This window comes from Bactrocera neohumeralis, unplaced genomic scaffold (genome assembly GCF_024586455.1).
Source record: "Bactrocera neohumeralis isolate Rockhampton unplaced genomic scaffold, APGP_CSIRO_Bneo_wtdbg2-racon-allhic-juicebox.fasta_v2 cluster10, whole genome shotgun sequence".
NCBI classification, from domain to species: Eukaryota; Metazoa; Arthropoda; class Insecta; order Diptera; family Tephritidae; genus Bactrocera; species Bactrocera neohumeralis.
This window is the reverse complement of record NW_026089623.1, coordinates 18,945,206-18,960,786: the sequence shown is the minus strand read 5'-3', so window position 1 is coordinate 18,960,786 and position 15,581 is coordinate 18,945,206. Positions and strand designations below refer to the sequence as shown.

At 39.5% G+C, this 15,581-nt stretch overlaps 2 protein-coding genes across 2 annotated transcripts; one reads left to right on the top strand and one right to left on the bottom strand.

Moving 5' to 3' along the window:
- Positions 1-8,391: 8,391 nt before the first annotated feature.
- LOC126765337 (putative ankyrin repeat protein RF_0987) lies at positions 8,392-9,317 on the top strand. Its single transcript, XM_050483061.1, has 2 exons — positions 8,392-8,587; positions 8,644-9,317. Exons 1-2 carry the CDS (start codon positions 8,560-8,562, stop codon positions 9,303-9,305), a joined length of 690 nt encoding a protein of 229 aa, XP_050339018.1. The 5' UTR covers positions 8,392-8,559; the 3' UTR covers positions 9,306-9,317.
- On the bottom strand, positions 9,313-10,697 carry LOC126765288 (putative nuclease HARBI1). Its single transcript, XM_050483004.1, has 2 exons — positions 10,521-10,697; positions 9,313-10,466 (listed from the first exon to the last, which is right to left on the bottom strand). The coding sequence occupies exon 2, from the start codon at positions 10,300-10,302 to the stop codon at positions 9,331-9,333; it is 972 nt and encodes a 323-aa protein (XP_050338961.1). The 5' UTR covers positions 10,303-10,466; positions 10,521-10,697; the 3' UTR covers positions 9,313-9,330.
- Between the last annotated feature and the right edge of the window lie 4,884 nt (positions 10,698-15,581).

Genomic DNA, 15,581 nt, shown 5'->3' with positions numbered 1-15,581 from the left:
AGGAGCTGGAATAGTTCTATGGGATGAGTGCCCAATGGCTAACAAAAAGTCATTAGAAGCATTCAATAGAACAATGCAAGATTTACGCCAAAAGCAACAAATTTTTGGCGGAGCATTAGTCTTATTATCCGGCGATTTTCGGCAAACTTTGTCAGTCATTCCTCGATCAACTTCTGCCAACGAAATAAACGTATGTGGAGACATGTTCAAAGGCTGACTCTTACCATCAACATGCGAGTCCAATTGCAAAATGATCGATCCGCAGCGGCGTTTTCGAAACAGTTGTTGGACATTGGCGAAGGCAATTTGCCAATCGATGATACCGGTTTGATCACATTGCCGAACAACTTTTGTACACTTTTACAATCGAAAGAAGAATTGATTGAAAGTGTATTTCCGAATATTGTTCAACACTATCAACCCCACGATTATTTAAGTGAACGCGCAATATTGGCACCGCAAAATGTACACGTCAACGAAATCAATTTTGCCATTCAAGAAAAACTGCCAGGAGAAGCTAAAACATATATGTAAATCGATTGATAGCGTTTTAAATCAAGATGAAGTAGTCAATTATCCAACTGAATTCTTGAATTCTTTGGATCCTCCCGGTCTGCCACCGCATCGTTTGGTCCTGAAAGTCGGTTCACCCATTATACTTCTACGAAATCTGAAGCCACCGACTTTGTGTAATGGCACAAGACTTTCAGTCAAAAAATTGTGGCCAAATTTGATTGAAGCAACAATACTAAATGGCAAGGCAGCAGGTGAAGTTGTACTCTTACCACGCATTCCCATGATTCCAACGGACATGCCGTTTGAATTTAAGCGCTTGCAGTTCCCAGTACGTCTTGCCTTTGCGATGACCATCAACAAATCGCAAGGGCAAACGTTTCAAGTGTGCGGCGTCAACTTGGAAGAACCGTGCTTCTCCCACGCCCAATTGTTCGTCGCATGCTCGAGAGTGGGAACACCAAGGTGCTTATTCATTTACGCGCCAGGTGGCAAAACCAAAAATGTTGTATACCAATATGTTTTATAAATGTTTTATAAATAAGTAACAGTTTTACAACAATAAATAAAACACAAAGTAGAACTTAAGAGTTTTAATCGATTTAGGTGTAGCGAAACGCACAGGGTAACAGCTAGTAGTATAAAAAAACTTTTCCAATCAAAAAGCAGAATCCCTTCTTTATCTTTCATTTTGGCACAATTTCCCTCGTAAAGCATACATATATATGTTAGCTTTAGAAAACGTCATATGTAGCATACAGGAACTTTTCCGCCAACCAAAAATCACCTGCATATAAATACACATGTATGTATATTGCCCTGCATTGATTCTCTTTTATTTACATTAACATGTTATTTCTCATAGACTCTAAAAACCCCTCAATCGCTGTTAAATGTGGTGAAACACGCTTATAATTGGTCTGTGGTGAGACTCCTCCATCTCTGCCGAGTACCCTTCGAAAACTTACGATATTTGAAACGTGAACCTTCTTTATTATAAACGTTCTCTGTATTCATAATACGAAATACAGGCTTTTACGTGACGAGTGATACGTTCACGGATGTAACTATTCGACCAATGTACTGGGCACTGCAAGCTAGAGGTTCGGACAAGTAATGTCATGATATTATCGATATTTGACACAAGACATTTAAAGTATAAAATTTATAATTCAACTTTTATACATGTAAAAATTAAACACTATTTGTTTATATACGAGTACTTGCAGAACATGAAAATTTGCACAGTTATTCGTTTATTGCTGCAAAAGGTCCTTACGGATGTCTTTTTTTAGGCAAAATCAATCAAAGGACTAAAAGTGAGTGAAGCTGCAGTAGAAACTAGTAATTTATAATTAAATTTGAGAATCGTGAAGTAAGGAAATGTAACAAGTAAAGAAGGAAGTAGAAAGCGTTAATCGATTGTCTTTTTTCATATTGGCTAAATGAGTTAAGCTTCCCGCCCTCACGCGCCACTACACCATTTCTCCATACACCACACATTAATTGGAAGCAGTAGAAAACACCACACACACACACCAATAAACGCAGCTACCATCGAAAAAAAAACACGCAGCTACCATTCCACCACCGCCCAACGAGCAAAAAGCTTCATCCGGAAGTGAACACACCACTTCGATCACGAATTTCGATTAGAAAACATCGGCGGACGTTCTACCTTTTTTCGTATTTTCGGCACGCAGATCAACCATCTTTTTTGGCATTTCTCCGTATTTTGGTCGGCGCGCAGCAGTTCAACCGATATTATCATATTTTCGATATAATTTCATAAACATACATACAACCTCCACTGGTATCTGACCAGGGATTCCATCAATTTAGTTTTACATACCTACATTGTTACGCCTCCACTGGTATCCGACCAGGGAGTTTTTTAAATAAAATTGTGATCCCTGCTTTGGTAAAACTTTGCGTTCTGAAAGTATTCTTTCCGGAGGGGGTGGGAAAAGTAATTGAAAAGGGAAGTGGTAAATTATATATGGTCCTTCGAGCCATCCTGAATGGCCCTATTGTGAAGAAAAATAATAATAAGCAAATTTTGAAAAAAAAGCTAAAAATATTAAATTATACAAAAAAAAACATAAATTGGTGGCAACCAAAATTTTTAAAAGTGCGCAATTGCAAATGCATGTGCAGTGAAACAGTGGAATTACATAAATACTTATATAAAAGCATAGTGACGAAGGAAAAGAAAAAAGAAAAAAATAAAGAGAAAATAAAAATGAAAAAAAACAGTAGAAGTTTACAAATACATCCAAACATAGTGACGAAAAAATATATATATGCAACTTACATATATCATTACAATAAAAAGTTTTTGCGTCAAATGTATTTTATTTGCATAGAATAACTCATCCAGTTATTCTCATTTCGGTTATTAAAATTGGGAAAAAAAACAAAGAAACACTTCGCATTAAATAACTCATCAAGTTATTCTCATTTTATTTTATTTCTTTTGCAAAACAAAAAACAAAAAAAAAACACCCGACGAGGAGCAGCAGGAGTGGAGGATGCGGTATAAAAATCAGCTAAGCCGATCAAACCCCTGCGACAGAGGCGAGTCGATAGGTGTCCCTCCCATCATGTATGGGTGGATGGGTAATACAAAAATCCAGGCGCGACGGACTCACAATGAGCGGCTTCCTGGTCAGCGTCTGTTCACCATGTTAGGTGCGGCTGCGAACATGACCGATCCATGCCGGGGCGTACTGGGAGTCCCACGAAGCACCATCAGGTGTTTCCCACTTGCTCTTTCGAAGTGTTAGCCGCGATGTGAATCAGTAACCAGCCCCTTCGGGCACCCGTTCCTGTCTATTTCGGCTCGGCCCCCTGCACACGATGCGCTGGTAAAACTGATTAATGGAGAAAACAATGGAAAAAACAACAATGACAACAACAATAGCAGCAACAAAAATATGGAGTACCCAGAGATGGATCCCTTTAAGAAGGTTTCGCGATTGGCCAGATCACCGGTGAATGTGCTATCGCTGAATAAACCTGCGCGAGCCAAATCTTCACCCCCGGCGTTACAGGAAAATACGCCGACATTAAGGGGAAGACTAGGCAAACAAGACCACATGACGGAGTTAGGAGAAATGATACAGAAGTTAGCTGATATGATGCGCCCATCACATCGTTCCATCAACAACCCCATACGGGAGCTACTTACCTCAATCGCGAAGCTTCACGCAAGTGCCAGTTGAAATAACACCTAACCGGCCACGTGACGGCCAGCAAATGGGGAGAAGAACGCCCCCAAAAAAAACCAAAACCACTCATGAACCGCTATCAATGAGAATGGTAGTCGATCTGACAAGTGAGGACAAAGGTAGCTATCCTAAAAATACTAAAGCGAAACCAGCTACAGACGAAGAATGGGTCACGGTCCAGCGTAAGACCCAAAAAAAAGGACTAAGAAGATTGCAAACACGACACAACGTCTTCGACCTGATGCTATCGTGATTGCAAAAGTTGGAGAAATGACTTACGCAGACATTCTTCGAACAGTTAAAGCAAATGGGAAACTGCAAGAACTTGGCAAAAATGTCTCGAGAGTAAAAAAGACAGACAAAGGAGAGATTCTGCTTGAACCGAAAAAGGAGCAAAAAGGAAGCACTGAAGGATATAAAGAAGAGATAAGCAGAATATTGGGCGATCAGTCACAAATCAAAACGTTGAAGCAAGAAACCACAGTGGAGTTGCGGGACCTGGACGATATCACAACAAAAGAAGACATAGCGGATGCAATCCGATAAGAAATTAAAGAACTTGGCCTCTTTAATGTATCAGCAATAAAAGCCATCAGAGCGGCCTACGCGGGCACCCAGATAGCAGTGACAAGTCTTCCTGCGCAAGAAGCAAAATATTTGCTACAGGCCCAGAAGATTAAGATCGGCTGGACAATCTGCAGGATAAGGGAGAAAGCTCAACTGAAGAAGTGCTTTAGGTGTCTCGAATATGGACATGTGGCGAAGACGTGCAGCAACTTGGAAGACAGGAGCAAGTGCTGTATTAAGTGCGGAGAAGAGGGTCACTTTGCGAAATCCTGTACTAATAAACCCCTTTGCATTGCGTGCAAAAAGAGTGGAAAAGCGAACTCCGAACACCAAATAGGGAGACTAAAATGTCCCATTTACAAAGCAGCGTGCAGTAGTAACGTAAGGTGAAGATCCTGCAAATAAACCTGAACCACTGCGAGGCGGCTAAGAAGCTATTAACGCAAACGGCTTATGAATATATGACTGACGTAGCAATAATTTGTGAACAATACAAAAACAAAACGACTGACAAGTGGATCTCAGATACCACAAAAAAGTTAGCAATATGGGCATGTGGAGACAAAACGTTCCAGCACAAACCATTAACCGAAAGGGCCTATTACGCAAGAGCGAAAATATATGGGATCAACTTCTACAGCTGTTACATACCGCCAAGTATCCCCCTTGACGAATATGAAAAAATACTTGACGAACTTGTGAAAGACGCAACGGCAACTACGCCAAACATAATTGCGGGAGACTTCAATGCTTGGGCGATAGAATGGGGAAGCAAAGCAACTAACCCGAGAGGAAGAGCACTGCTTAAAGCCTTCGCGGTGCTAGACGTTGTCCTGCTGAATATAGGGACAAAGAACACATTTGAAAATAATGGACGTGGCTCCATTATTGACGTATCCTTTGCTGGCAGAACCTTAATTCGATTAACTGACTGGCGCGTAAGTGATATATATACCCAGAGTGATCACCAGGCTATATTAATAAATATAAGGAAACCCTCGCAAGGACTACGCAGAACCATTTGTCGCCAAAGGGTGCAGTCCAAAGGGTGGAGGATCGAAAAACTTGACGAGGAACTTTTCCAATTTATGCTGGACGATCTGAAGGAAGATACGGATGTAGAACTCCAAGCCAAACTGCTGGTAGAACACATATCCAAAGCCTGCGATGCGGCTATGTCCAAAAGGAAGCAAACATCCCATGAAAGCCGGTATATTGGTGGAACAATGAAATCGCTTTACTGAGAAGCGAGTGCCACAAAACGAGGCGCCGATTTCAACGTTGCATAGGCAGCAGCGACTATACGAGGCTGAGGGATAGCGCAGGGACCTCAAAAAAGCAATAAAGGTGAGCAAAAACTCTTGCTTCAAGATGTTATGTGAAAAAGTAGATGAAAACCCATGGGGAGAGGCGTACAAGATAGTAATGGGAAGGATAGGAGGAGGCAAAGGGCAAGCACCGACCTGTCCCTTTGTCCCAAAGCCAAGAAGGTGAAAGGTTGGTGGCCTGGATGGAATCCCGAACAAGGTCCTGAAGCTCGCAGTGAAACATATACCAAAACCATTTGTGGAGCATTTTACACGATGCCTACGAGACGAAATTTTCCCCAAGATATGGAAAATTCAACGTCTAGGGCTATTGCAGAAGGCAAATAAACCAGCAGGGGAACCGAGCTCTTACCGCCTATTATGCATGATCGACACAATGGGAAAAATGCTGGAGTGGATTATCTGTGTCCGACTAGAAAGTCACTTAGAAGGAGAGGCATCAAATACCCTATCAAATAACCAATACGGCTTCCGCAAAAAACGATCAACTGTTGACGCAATTAAGAAGCTCACAGGTATTGCAGAAAAGGCCATAGAAGGAGAAAGATGGATGTACGGCAATAAAGAATACTGCGTGGTCATAACGCTGGATGTGAAAAACGCATTTAACTCGGCCTCACATATTGCGTGCGCTACAGGCGAAAAAAATACCAACTTACTTGTTGAGCATCGTACAGAGCTATTTGTCCGAAGGACTGCTGCTCTATGACACAGACGAAGGTCCAAAAGAGTATACGGTAACTGGTGGTGTGCCACAAGGTTCCGTACTGGGTCCACTCTTATGGAATGTCCTGTATGATGGAGTATTACGCCTCCCGCTGCCTAAGAAGTACAGATTATCAGATACGCCGATGATATAGCAGTAACCATAGTGGCCAAAGAATTCCACCAAATCCAGAGGATATGTAGTGAAACGATACAAAAAATAAAACTCTGGCTAAATAGTTCAAAACTTCAACTCGCGGAACAAAAAACGGAAGCAGTGCTTATCACGAGCAGAAAAAAACTAGAGAATATCACCCCCAACATTGACGGACACAGCATTACAACACAATCAGCACTAGAGTACCTTGGTGTAATGCTCGACGCGAGACTGAGCTACAAAGCTCACATTGAGAAAGCCTGCGATAAAGCTGACCGTGTAAATGCGGCCCTAACCAGAATTAATGTCAACATAGAAGGTCCAAAACAAAGTAGCAGAGCACTCTTGGCCAAGGTTAGCCAGTCAATCGTAATGTACGCCGCGCCTGTATGGGGACCATCGCTTATGCAAAAAACATACATATGCAAGAATGGCACAATCAGTGTTCCGCACGGTATCTCATGAAGCCGCTAGCATTATATCTGGGATAATGCCGCCAGACATAATGGCACGGGAACTGAAGCGGATCTATGACAAAAGCAAAATCATTGGCAGAAAGCTGACAATGGCAGAGCGAAAAGTGGAAAGACTAGAAAGCATGGAGGAATGGCAAAATCGTTGGGACACAACAACAAAGGGAAGATGGACGCACCGATTAATCGGGAAAGTACAAGAATGGGTGGAACGAAAGCATGGCGAGACAGACTTTTACATGACGCAGTTTCTGACAGGACACGGATGTTTCAGAGAGTACCTACATAGGTATGGTAATGACAATGGCGTTACTTGCTCTTTTTGTGGTAACAGTAGTGAAAATTCGGAGCACATATTTTTCTACTGCCCGAGATTTAAGTCAGAGTGCCAGGCCCTGGAGATAGAAGTGGCAGGCCGGGTAACATCTGATAACATAGTGAATCATATGCTGCAAAAAAGACGAGTATGGTATGCCATGGAGAGGACGACAGCTCTGATACTGCAAGAGCTGAGAAGAGCCGAACACCAAAGAAGCAGTGAAGATAGAGCCGCAAATAGTGAACTAATGACGTGAGCCAATAGGCTAAGCTGGCCCTGCGATGTAATGCCTAGCGGCGGTCCTTTCCATAAAGCTTCAGATGACGGAGTTAAGGGTTTAGTACTTAGGCGTACTGTTCCGCAAGTCCAATATAGTAAGATGTTACTTATTAGGCGTGGTCCTGAATGAGGTGCACCTTTAGCGAGCAGTACGAATCATGCATACTGTTTACCACTAAGTATCAGTATCTATGAAAGATTCTCCCTTCGAAAACAAAAAAAAATCCTCTTATGCTTAATCAAGCAATAAGCAGGATTGCCTTAAATAAGTAAGCAAATAAATAAATAATTCAAAATAAAAGAAAACAAAAAAAATTACATATGTACACATATGCACAAATCTTTTACATGCGTTGATATATTTACACATTGAACATACGTATATATATATAAGGGTAATCATAATCCGGTGCAAATGGTCTTGCAAATGCAAATTTCGGTGCAAGTGCAAAATATTTTTACACCATGTTCTTAAACAAAAACAAATTACATGTGTTTTGCAAATGCTACACTCAACCCCTATTGTATATGTGCAAATTAGTATAGCATTTCAAACAGCTGATTTCTTTTGCATACATATTTGTTTCGATTTTTGGCGCGTCAGGAAAAATTTTTGGTAAGAAAAGTAATTTGAAAGAATTAACAATTTAAAACTTAATAAAACTATTTACAGCAAAATGAGCGATAAAAAAGTGAAAAGGGAGCGACCGAACAAAAAATGGACGAAGGAAGAAATCAACAAGCTTTTGGATTTTTTGGAGGAAGCAGATGAAATTGAGGTAAACATTTTAAGATTTTGAAATGTATAAATGCTTATTTATTTACTTTTATTAGGCTCCAACAGCACAATTTTTTTTACAAAAAATGCATTCAGGTTAAGGGGATCGAAGCCACGTGGGACTTGCTGCGGTGGAAGGTACGCCACCTAAAAAGTACATTCAAAAAAGCGAATGATTATCGCACCTCAACTGGCGCTGGAATTGATGAAATGGATGTTGGCGTTGGCAGTTTTGAAGGTAAATAATAAGAATTGAAAGTGCTTTGGAAACTTAAATGATTAAATCTTTTACAGAAAAAATTGAGAAAATGTGCCCCCATTACAATCGCCTAAACAAAATTTTCGGAGCTAAATCGCATGCGCAAAATAATTTCTGCGCTGTCGACACGGGCAATGACTTGCTGCTTATCGTGCCACAGCCGTCAACAATTTCACTGTCAACAATTTCCCTACCAGTACATTCGCCGCCAATAGTCTTTCCACCAGCAATTTCACCGCCAATAGCCTCGCCATCAGCATTTCCACCGCAAATAATCTACCCACCAGCAATATCACCACAAATAATCTCTCCACCAGCAATATCACCGCCAATAGCCTCGCCGCCAGCAGTTCCACTGCCAACAGTTTCGCAGCAATCACTCCCACTTGGGGCTGATTTTCCACAATCAGTTAAAACCATGGCTAAAAAAATGAAAATGCAGGCTCCCAAAACATCAGCGGCTTGTTTGATGGTTTACCAGCAAAACAGAATGGAGTTTGAAAAAGATAAGCTTCAATTTGAAAAAGAAAAGTTGGAGAAGCAGCTAGAACTATCAAAAGCTGAAATTGAGTTGAAAAAAGAAGAGCTTAAACTTCAGAAAATGAAATTGGAGCAAGATGAAAAAATAAAAAGGCTAGAAATAGAAAAAGACGAACGAATAGCTATGTACGAAATAAAAATGAAATACATGAAGTAATACAAAATTTAACTTTTTTACTTTTTTATTCAAACATTAATGAATGTATGGCTAGCCTTTTAGTTTCCCCTTTTCTGTTTGGTTGTACATCTTCGCTTTCCTCACCGTTGTCATCAGTGTACGTGGTGTCCTCATCGAGATTTGTATATTCGTAGTTTGTGCGGTCATCCTCTCGTAGTATGTTGTGCAATATACAACACACTACAAACCAATCACAACATAGATTGTGGCTTTCTTTATTTATAAGGCGTGCTCTGAACTCCTTAAGATTGCAAAACCGCTCCTTCAATAGGCCGAAGCAATGCTCGACTTGAACTCGAAATTTACTGTGACGCAAATTGAAATTAATTCGAGAATTTATGTCTAGCACTCGAGCATTACTTCGGAATGGAGTTATCATAGTTTCGAACAAAGGATAGGCTGAGTCACCAGCTAACCACTGCTGTGTCGAAAAAAAAGTGTCTTTTTGCAAGAAAAGTGAGCTGCTGCGGTATACTCTCGCATCATGCCAACTGCCAACATGTCCCACCATTACGTGTCGTATTTTAAGTTTATAATCGCAAACTATTTGGGCTTTGATAGAGTGTATGTGCTTACGAGAAAAGAATGATATAGGATCGATAACTGGCGATTCTGCTAGCTTAATCTCCGTACCATCAATATAGCCAATGCAAAATGGCATTTCGGAATACGTAGCATGAACAATTTCTGATCGCTCTGTTTCATTTGGCCAAAAAAGGAAGGAGTCTCTTAACCTTAGAATAGCACTGAAAACTCTTTTCGTAATAATGGATAGAGTTCCACCATCTCCTACACCAAATAATGTTGAAATTTTTTTCAATGCAGCACCCTCTCCGCATGAGCCCAGACGATAAAGCACAATTGCTAACTGCAAATCCACAGGAATCTGTTTCGAGGAATGTGCTTTATTGAATTCCGGATCGTTCTTAATTACGTGAAATATATTGTTAAATTGTTCCTTGCTTACTCGAAGCATTTGGCGGAACCGGTTTTCGTCGAATTTATTCAAGATTTCATTTCACCATACTGGTGACTTTGGGACTTCATGCTCAACTCCACGCCGGCATGAAAGCACTACTTGAACATTCATATCCAATTCATCTAAAATTTTATCGACCGCCTCACCATCTTCGTCAACTTCTGTATAAAAAAGGAACCATGAATATAAAAAGATATTTAGTCACCAACTTTTACCTATTATATTAAGAATATCATTTGCCGTATTCTCTACCAAATAATTAATAATTTTTTCTCTTTCTCTTTTCCTTGGCATGATTGCTGCTGAGAATATTTACCAAATATTTTATTTCACATTTTACAACTAGAAATCAGCTGTCAATTTTACAATGAATAGGGTTGCATTCAGATATAAAGAAACAGTCGCTCACGATCTATTGGATAATGCTACATTTACACTTTGGCATATGCAACGATGCATCGGATTCTGATTACCCTTATAAATTTTTGTTATAAACTAAACTATTTGAGAACATTTGAGTACAGGCCAATAGACAGTACTCACATTGATACGTACATATATATTTACGGGATATACAAAGAGTGCACATTTACTAATCGAAGTGCACACCCGATTATTTCGTTTTTCAATTCCGTTTATGCGCGAGTTAATTTTTACATAAAATAAAAATGAGTCAAAAGAATATATTTTGAGCTGCACCGAAATGTGTACTCTTTATTTATACTATTAAGACTAACTTATTACATGTTTCTTACTTCTATTTATACTAACTAGTATGTTTACTTATTACTAGTTGATAGTTTGTTAAGATACAGATTATATTATTTGTTTAGGTTTGTTTACATATGTATATTATGCTTGCTTAGATACAATTGCTTTGTTTTAAGATAAGGTTGTTGTGGTATTCAAACTCAATGTTGTTTTGATACTTGTTTGTTTAGGATTGTTTGTTGTAGTGATAGTGTATTTCAATTGTTTCACCTCAAGGTTGTTTCTGCATTCTGTTTACTAAAACAAAAGGTCGTTTTGATGTTTGTTACTATTATAAGAAATACATACATTCCGCGTTCGCTCCACTGAGAAACAAGATATGCACGCTTGCATATACACTAGTACATAATTATATACGGAACGTTGATTATACCCTACGAGGGTACCTCAAAATATTACATACCTATTAAACGGTTCGGTAAACAAAAAAAAAAGTTGCAAAAACATACCAACGGTTTCGTCTATAGGTATACCCTATAAGACATACAAACACAAAACAAATTAATAAAATAAATATTGCATATATTAGCAATTAAATAATAATAAATAAATTCGGTAATACTTTTATACTTTTTTCGAGATTAATTAAAACGAAACGCGTTATTTAATTTAATCCAATCAACAAAATAAAACAAAAAAAAAAATTTAAATTTTATTATCGTTTTGCAGTCAGCAATTTCATTTAAAGTCAATCAGTTTACACTGAAAGAAATTATTTCGTTACTTTATTTTTTCTAAATGAACGCAGATTCTAAAGAATCTAAATCTTCACAACTACTGAAAGTTCCAAAAATGATTTCGGACGAAAAAAGTTCATGTACACCTGCAGAAGCTACACGCTCAAAGCATGGTGTTACAAAACAAAAAAGGCAAGTAAATTTATTGCTGAGAGTGACAGTTTTATAAAATACTGCACTCGATTTTCATCTTCTCCGATTCAAGATAGTTCTGAATCAGCATTAGAAATCAAAAAAGAAAATCTGGACAATTTTTGGATACGTCTCCAAGCTTCTTATGACGCAATAGTAGAATCTTACTGATCAATTGAAACTAATTAAAGTAATTGCACCTGCTCCACTTCCGCGAGTAGAGATGCCACAAGTACAAAGTCTAAAAGCAAGTTCAGGCATCCACCTCGAGGTGCCCGCATGTGACACAGAAATTTTTAATGGGGGTTATGAACAATGGCCGTCCTTCCGGGACATGTTCACAGCCGTTTACATAAACCACCCAAAATTATGTAATGCACAAAAATTGTATCACCTCCGATACAAAACGAAAGGTCAAGCTGGCGTCATAGTAAAACAGTTCGCATTAAATGACGACAATTTTAATATGGCTTGGGAAGCTTTAAAATCAAGATACGAGAATGAACGAATACTGGTCGATAAGCAGATAACAATCTTAATGAACTTGCCAAAAATTCAAAAGGAAACCAGTGAAGAATTTATCAAACTTCAATCCACGGTTTCCAATTGTTTGTCGATTTTATCGACACAAAACATTCCCAAAGACAACTGGGATCCTGGTATACTGGTAAATATATGCATAGCAGCATTACCAGAAAAGTCTTTATTATTGCGGAAGCAATCGCTCTCATCTCGTAAAAAATGCCCAACGTGGCAACAAATGAAAGATTTTCTCACTACCCAGCACGAAATCGCAGAAAGGGTAGGCAAAAAAAATAAATACAAGTAAACCAAAAGGTATTCAGCAAGACTTCAATAGAAGCTTCCACAAGCCCCAAGCCAATAGCAACAACAATTTGAATAGAAGCTTCTTCAAAACGCAATCGTTCTCATCTGAACAGAATAAATATAGATCATGCGAACTATGTACAGGAGGGCATAAGCTCAAATCTTGCGAGAGATTTAAAAAATTGAATATTATCGACCGCAACAATTTCGTGAAAACTAAAAGACTTTGTAAAAAGTGTCTGTCACATGCGCATACACTCAAAGAGTGCGAAAGCAAATTTAACTGCGTCTATTGTCATAAACGACACCATTCGATGCTTCATATAAATAATTTTTTCAGCTTACCCTCAAACAGCGCAAATATCAAGAGAGCCACGGGTTTAGTTGCAACAACGAATCCCGAAGTGCCAAATCCACAAAATTGCCAAGAAGCACCATGCTGCTTAAAGGCTTTAAAAACTCAAACTCTACATAGCGAAAATCAAAGTAGGGTACTACTACCCACAGCAGTCGTCTCCATCGAACATCGAGGAGAACTGTTTAAGCTCAGAGCTCTAATAGACCAAGGATCGCAACGATCTTTCATAGCGTCTAGGGCACAAATAGGCTAAATCTGCCAACAAAACAAGCCAACTCTAATAAAATTTGTCCCATTACCCTATTTTCCCCCCAAGCGGATATAAGAATTCAAGCAGAAGCTATAGTCTTACCGCAATTAACCAATATGTTACCAAGCTATTATATAAATAGCAAGCATTGGGAAAAGGTTTCACACCTTAAGTTAGCAGATCCCAACTGCAACACCCCCGCTCAAATAGACCTTCTATTAGGCAGCGATCTCATACCACAAATAATACTCGAAGGTATTGAGAAAATTTCAAACACACTTTTGGCACAAAAGACTATTTTCGGTTGGATCCTAAGTGCAGTAGTCACAGCAATGACAACTCAAGTTGAGGAAATCTCAAACGAGTACCTCAATTACCAATTGAAAAAATTTTGGGAATTAGAAGAATTCCCCCTCATATCAGTCACAACCCCGGAAGATCAGTATTGTGAGGACTTTTACAAAACCACAACTACGTCATACGACTACCACTTAAGCAACAACTTCCTAACACACTCGCCTTAGGTCACTCTCGCACCTCTGCAATACAGCAGTTTCTAAGTATGGAAAAAAATCTACTTAGAAAAGGTGAGCTGAAACAAGATTATGATGGTGTCTTAGAAGAATACCTTCATTTAGATCACATGGAGGAAGTAAGCCCATGTGAAAAAAACCTTCTTAGAAAAGGTGAGACGTCGAAAAAATGTATATTTGTCGTACATAAAGACGATCAAGATTTTCAGCGAATTATTTTCCGAAAATCCCCCAGTAGTCCACTACGCGACTTCAAGCGAAAAACATTCGAACACTTCAAGAATTAGCTGAAAACACCAAGTCAGAATTTCCTCTGGCAACCCAGGTGTTAAAAACACAAACGTATGTAGATGATATTCTGTCTGGAAGTCACAGTCTTCCGCAAGCATACGAATCATTATCACAGGTAATCCAAGCCCTCAAAACCGCAGGGTTTCCATTAAAAAAGATTACGGGAAATCACCCAACTATATTAAAAAATATACCAAAAGAAAATTTGTTGGACACTAATTTCCTTGTTTTCGAAAAGGAAAGTACAACAAAAACTCTGGGCATCCAATGGAATGCGATATCGGCCCAGTTTTCATACACAACTGAGTCCATATCCGCTTTATCCACCATTACAAAACGCCAAATTCTCTCCTCTGTGGCAAAACTTGTTGACCCCGCAGAATGGCTATCGCCAATTATGATACAAGCCAAAATCCTGATACAAGAATTATGGCTAGATGGGACCGACTGGGACGAGCAAGTAAAACCACTTCGTTTAGAAAAGTAGCCCCAGTTCGCGAGCAATCTAAACGATATCACACAAATACAAATCCCACGATGGGTAAATTATGTCCCAGAGCACAAAGTCGAACTACACGGCTTTTGTGACGCCTCTGAAAAGGCGTATTGCGCCACCATATATGTTCGCACACAAAGCGACAAGGCGACCACACGCCACTTACTAGTTGCAAAAGCAAAAGTGGCTCCTCTAAAAACAATAAGTCTACCACGACTAGAACTATGTGGAGCACTACTACTTGCCAAACTAGCATCCATAGTGCAAACGCAACTGAATATGGCAAAAAATAAATTATATCTCTAGTCTGATTTCGAGACTGTATTAGCCTGGTTGGAAAAACCACCACATGCATGGAAGACGTATAACTCCAATCGAACGTCTCAAATTCTTGACCTAGTGGGATCAGCCACTTGGCGACACGTAGCCAGTGCTGACAATCCTGCTGATCTAGGTACAAGAAGGTGCAAACCTCTGCACCTTGCCACCACCACCCTCTGGTGGAATGGCCCCCGATGGTTAACAGAATATCCCGATTCTATACCAGAGAGATCGCACCTTGCCACATTATATCTCAATTATGTCCACGTACTATTATTATACGCAGAACACCGCCTCATGCAACAAATAGCCCGCCAAGAGTTTTATATCCCAAGACTCCATCAAAAAATAAAGAAATGCATTTTTCCGTGCAAGATATGCACTATGCATAAGCAAAAGATGCGAACGCGGATTATGGCAGCACTTCCACCGGAACGTGCAACTTTGCTCTGCCCTTCACTATCACAGTTGTCGATTTTGCTGGGCCCTTTCAAATAAAGGCCTCCATGCTAAAGTCTTCCACACTAATGAAAGGCTACGTGGCTGTCTTTGTCTGTTT

Coding starts and splice junctions, on each gene's coding strand:
- LOC126765337 (XM_050483061.1), top strand. CDS start 8,560: ATGGATGTTGGCGTTGGCAGTTTTGAAG. Junction 8,588..8,643: donor TGGCGTTGGCAGTTTTGAAG/GTAAATAATAAG, acceptor AATCTTTTACAG/AAAAAATTGAGAAAATGTGC.
- LOC126765288 (XM_050483004.1), bottom strand. CDS start 10,302: ATGCTTCGAGTAAGCAAGGAACAATTTAACAATATATTTCACGTAATT.